Here is a 6269-nt window from a genome sequence, read left to right as displayed (position 1 = left end):
GTACGCTTGCAAGATCCAAAATGATTGGAAAAAAATAATTTCAGATCATCCAGGACAGCTCAAAGGAGAAGGGGTATGCTGCCTGCACATTTTGTAGATCAGGGGCTGTATTTATCAAGCGTCTTAGAGTGCCATTTTACACTTAAGTCCTGAGAATTTGCGAAATTTAGTCCTACTCTCAAACTTAAGAATAAAAGCTATTTATCAACTTTCTTAAGTCTAAGAATCACTCCTACTCTCCACAATATTTAAGAGACCTTCAGAGGTGTCCTAAGCATACTTGCCAACCTTGAGACCTCCAATTTCGGGGGGTGGGGGGTGGGTGCGGGGGTGTGTGGTTGGGGCGGGGGCGTGGTTGGGGGCGTGGTTAAGAGGGGAGGAGTATATTTACAGCTAGAATTCACCAAGTCAAGTATTTCATATATATATATATATATATATATATATATATATATATATACATATATATATATATATATATATATATATATATCCCCGCGACCCCGAAGGGAATAAGCGGTAGAAAATGGATGGATGGATGGATATATATATAATAATAATAATAATAATAATAACTGGGATTTATATAGCGCTTTTCTAAGTACCCAAAGTCGCTTTACATGTAGAACCCATCATTCACACCTGGTGGTGGTAAGCTACTTTCATAGCCACAGCTGCCCTGGGGTAGACTGACGGAAGCGTGGCTGCAATTTGCGCCAACGGCCCCTCCGACCCACCACCTATCATTCATCATTCAATTCACCGGTGTAAGTGGCACCGGGAGCAAAGGGTGAAGTGTCCCGCCCAAGGACACAACGGCAGCGATTTTTTTATTTTTTTTGGATGGTATATATATATATATATATATATATATATATATATATATATATATATATATATATATATAAGAAATAATTGACTTTCAGTGAATTCTAGCTATATATATATATATATATATATATATATATATATATATATATATATATATATATATATATATATATATATGTGTGGGAAAAAAATCACAAGACTACTTCATCTCTACAGGCCTGTTTCATGAGGGGTTCCCTCAATCATATATATATATATATATATATATATATATATATATATATATATATATATATATATATATATATATATATATATTTATATAAGAAATAATTGACTTTCAGTGAATTCTAGCTATATATATATATATATATATATATATATATATATATATATATATATATATGTGTGTGTGGGAAAAAAAATCACAAGACTACTTCATCTCTACAGGCCTGTTTCATGAGGGGTTCCCTCAATCAAAAAAAAATAAAATTAAAATCTCCTGATTGAGGGAACCCCTCATGAAACAGGCCTGTAGAGATGAAGTAGTCTTGTGATTTTTTTTCCCACACATACATATATTGCGCTCTACTCCGGTATCGAGCACTATTTTTTGGATAACCTTATTAAGACATATATATATATATATATATATATATATATATATATATATATATATATATATATATATAAATATATATATATATATATATACATATATATACATATATAAAAGAAATACTTGAATTTCAGTGTTCATTTATTTACACATATACACACACATAACACTCATCTACTCATTGTTGAGTTAAGGGTTGAATTGTCCATCCTTGTTCTATTCTCTGTCACTATTTTTCTAACCATGCTGAACACCCTCTCTGATTATGCATTGCTGTGTGGCACGCACAAAAGTGCTTTCATCAAATGCACTAGATGGCAGTATTGTCTTTTTTAAGAGTGTCACAACATTGCTGTTTACGGCAGACGGACTGCTTTACTGTAGACGTTCTTTATATTGTGGGAAAGCGGACTCAGGTCCGCATGGAGCTGGAGGGGGCGTGGCCTCCAGCTCCGCCTGAATTTCGGGAGATTTTCAGGAGAAAATTTGTCCCGGGAGGTTTTCGGGAGAGGCGCTGAATTTCGGGAGTCTCCCGGAAAATCCGGGAGGGTTGGCAAGTATGGTCCTAAGTGGTTAGGAGTTGCCAGCGGGAGATGGCACTGAGGCGAGAGAGACGTGCGTGAACGTTCAGGGAGCGGAAGGATGTCCTGGCTTTGTTTGATGACGAGCAGCTGATAAAACGGTATCGTTTAGACAAAGCGGGTATTATTTTTGTCACAGATTTAATAAGGGGCGTCATCTCATCAGCAACATCACGCAGCAGAGCTTTCACAGCAGAACTAAAGGTCATCACAATGCTTCGATATCTCGCCACTGGGAAAATGAATTGGAAAGAAAAGGAAACATTTATTTTTGTTTCATTGCCAATATTGTTTGTTTGTTTTGTATTATTTTGTGGTTTATTGTCAAAATATACACTCCCATTGTCCACTTAAATATTTCTAAGATATTTCTTTATTCTTAGACAAGGGATTCCCTTCCGTGATTGGTCATTTCTATGGACACAGAAATGACGTCACCTAAAATTCCGTTTACGGCACATAGTAATGTCGTAATTCAGCTCTGAGTGTGACACTTAAGATTCAGTCCTACACTTCGCTGAAAGTGAGAGTAAGACGCTTGATAACTAACTTTTAAGAACAGCTTTCAGCGAATAATTTCTTTACTCATAAGTCAACTCTTAGCAGACTTCTTAGGAGTAATTCTAAGACGCTTGATAAATACGGCCCCAGACTTCTCCATTGAACACGGTGGCCGAACGGATATACTCATTCATGAACGGACTATTTATATATATATATATATATATATATATGTATATATATATATATATATATATATATATAATAAATACTTGAAAATATATATCCCCCCGCATCTTCCGAATTCGGAGGTCTCAAGGTTGGCAAGTATGGTGGGTCTGCATACGCAGACATCAACTATAATGATACCAAGTACAAAAGATGTACATAGCTGACACTACAATGATTACGTCAATATTTTTTATCATCACAAAATCTTTTGTCTTTTTTTATTGCTTATAAACCCATTAAATATGTCCCTTGAAACAGGAGACATTTTATTATGACCAATGTATGACCTTTAAATCTTAAAACTCATTTGTATACTCTAGCCTTTAAACAGACCCCTTTTTATACCAGTTGATCTGCCGTCTCTTTTCTTTTCTGCTCTGCCCAGCTTCATCGTCGCTCGTGATTGAGCGACTGTTTAACAGAACCATAGTGGTCAGTCCGACACGAACGTATTGCAGTCGCTCAACACAATAAAATAATACACTTAGGAAAACACTTGAAAACGACACCTAAATAACGGCAGCAGCACGAGTAGCCATCTGCAGCGCAACCACAAGCTAGCACGTGCAATAGAGGTATCGAAACATGGCACAATTTGGTTTTACGTGAATCGATACCTGGTAGTACCGATGGAATTTGGTCGGTGCCTATAAAGTACTGAATCCAGTACCTATCTCTAATGTCAACATCCTATCAGTCGGCATCCCAGTGAGGGCAGACATTGTACAACAAGTGATGCTTTATTATGTTTGTTGGCTCTCATGATTTCTGCCATGATTAGTAGTAGTTTTTTATTGTCGAAGGGAAAAGCCAACGCTGAAATGCGTTTGTGAAATTAAGGCTCAGCCGTATGCTTAAAATGATCAAAATAAGTAAATATTACATGTTATTATAAATGTGCCCGTTACAATATTGCATACCGTATTTTTCGGACTATAAGGCGCACTTAAAATCCTTTCATTCTCTCAAAAATGGACAGTGCGCTTTAAAACCCGGTGCGCCTAATGTACGGAATGCTTCAGGTTGTGCTTACCCACCTCAAAGCTATTATATTTGGTACATGGTGTAATGATAAGTGTGACCAGTAGACGTCAGTCACACATAAGAGATACGCCAGTAAACAACAACAAAACTTTAAATGTTCTATTGAGAATGTAAAACATTACACACGGCGCTCAAAAATCTGTCAAAATGTTTTTAATACGACTTCGGTAAGCTATGAAGCTGCACCGCTTGATGGATTTTCGGCACGTTAAACATACAAATATTATTATGTTGTGTGTATAAAGACTGCAAAATGGCACCTATTACCAGACATTTTCTGGCGTTTTGTTTCGCAAAATTATGCAAAACCAACTTTTATTACCTTCTGGTACCTGTTAATGTGTATTTGGGATCTGCATAAGTCCTTAAAATTTGCGCGCGTCCGCTATTGTAGTCCATGTCGTACGTACTCGATAAGCTTTTTCTTTTTCTCTACCTTCTTGTTATGTGGCATTCATCTTCCGCTGTTGCCATTTCTGATATAAAATAGTGTAAAGTTCTTACTCCCGTCCTTGCACGCTACACCGCTACAACAAAGATGACGGGGAGAAGACGCGGTCGAAGGTGAGCCACGTAAATAAGACCGCCCACAAAACGGTGCATCCTGAAGAGACGCTTAGAAAGCTACTTGAAAATGGTCTGTAAAACCAAAGAACCACCATCACATGTTATGTAGACCACAAGGAAGTGTTTTCAATTTTTTTTTAAATCCTAATATGACCCCTTTGATACACCCTATTATCCGGTGCGCCTTTTGTATGAAAAAAGACCTGAATAGACACGCTCATTGGCAGTGCGCCTTATAATCCAGTGCGCCCTATGGTCCGAAAAATACTTTATATACTTACAGCGAGTAAATAAAACGTTGATGGAAGTTCTGGGATGGTTTTTTTTTAAGCGCTTTATAGGGAGAATAGAGCGACTCCCATAGGCTCCATCGTAAGCGTACATTTGCTAACATTTATCTACTAGAGTGCTTCAAAAAATAAAAACTTATGTGTACTTGCCTTACATAAAGATTGTGAATGATAGGCCAAATTCCCCAAAAAGTGCAGTTCCCCTTTAAGTAAACGTCAACAGAGGAAATGTTACATAATTACTGCTGTTTGGCATATCTGTTTTGGGAATGTAATTTAACATTTTAGTGAGAAAAGGTTTTCTTTTTTTAAGTTAGGGACTTACCATGCAGGCCTGGGTAATGGAATAGGAAAGCAAAACAAGTAAAACACAAACGACTGTTCGGATCTGGATGGTGAGGCAGCCTGGTTGGCACTGACACCACAAAGAAAGACACAAAGAAAAGTAGGTAAGAAAAAGGTTTGAGAATTGAGATTAAAAAAAAACTAATTACATAGTTGTATCAAATCTATTAAGAAACTATTCTTAAGGGAAATGAAGAGTGTTGGCTTACTATATTTTCAGAAACTTGATTTAGTGCAATATTTGAAGTATATTTTAAGCAATATGAGGGATAATAAGCATGCACACACCCACACGCAAATGCGCGCACACACACACATTCTTGTATTTGTTACCTTCTTGAGACCGCCGAAAAATGCCTACCTCTTTAGGACCCCCCTTTCTAGATATATAAAGGTTTGTATTTACAACATTAATAATATATACATACTATGCAAATATTAAAAAGGTAAGCTTTTAGTTTTTTTTTAAATTTTTTGTATGTAATTGGTTTTTAATCTTCATTATTTACTGAAGTTATTGCATTATGTCTCAATATATAGTACATATTTATTTAATTTGTTTTATTAATTTTGGCCAAAGGGGGCGCATTTCAATTTCTTACACCCACTTGTTATTTCATATGTTGGCCAGAGGGGGAGCACTTAAATTTTTTTTACACACACTTGTTATTTCATATGTTGACCAGAGGGGGAGCACTTTTAAAACTGACACACAGTCAATTCGAAAAATCCCTCCTTTTTGGGACCACCCTCATTTTGATAGATTTCACCACCAGGGGTGCAAATGAAATCTCTATTTTTTTTTTTTTTGTAATGTGCTTAAGGCCGATGGCAAAGGAGTCATGGACCAGAGTTGGCCTCTGTGCCGCACTTTGGGCAACCCAGCTGTAGAAGCTAACGGTCAATGGCCACTATAGTCTTAGTACCGTAATGTATTTGTTCATCCTACGTTCACATATGGGACGCGGGTTGTCCTACGTCAGCACCGAAAGTTTTTTGGGGGATGAATAGGGAAGTCCTTCTTTAGCTGCTGTCTTGTGTTATCATATATTGCTGCCTTTGCACCTGTCAATGTTTACTTTTGTATGCACATTAAATCAACAAAAAAATCCTGAATTTGGAGCAATGTTCACAGACTCTAGTATTTGGCTCTCTATTAGATGCAATGGTTTTACGTATTGGGACCATGGTTTTGGTCCTAACTTGTTCACCGGTCCTTGTATGGAAGTAGGGTAGAAATACAAGAACACACACACACAC

The 6269-nt window shown here is 36.8% G+C and overlaps 1 protein-coding gene across 4 annotated transcripts in view; it reads right to left on the bottom strand.

The window, feature by feature from the left end:
• LOC133616394 (adenylate cyclase type 1-like) overlaps positions 1 to 6269 on the bottom strand; it is a 223809-nt gene that overhangs the window by 60152 nt on the left and 157388 nt on the right. For all 4 annotated transcript variants that reach the window (XM_061975587.2, XM_072914695.1, XM_061975590.2 and 1 more), the window contains one exon: positions 4990 to 5079. In XM_061975587.2, the coding sequence (XP_061831571.1) occupies positions 4990 to 5079 (90 nt within the window). The remainder of the gene's footprint in view (positions 1 to 4989; positions 5080 to 6269) is intronic.

Source organism: Nerophis lumbriciformis, linkage group LG14 (assembly GCF_033978685.3).
Source record: "Nerophis lumbriciformis linkage group LG14, RoL_Nlum_v2.1, whole genome shotgun sequence".
Lineage (NCBI taxonomy): Eukaryota > Metazoa > Chordata > Actinopteri > Syngnathiformes > Syngnathidae > Nerophis > Nerophis lumbriciformis.
This window is presented reverse-complemented; position numbering and strand designations above follow the sequence as displayed.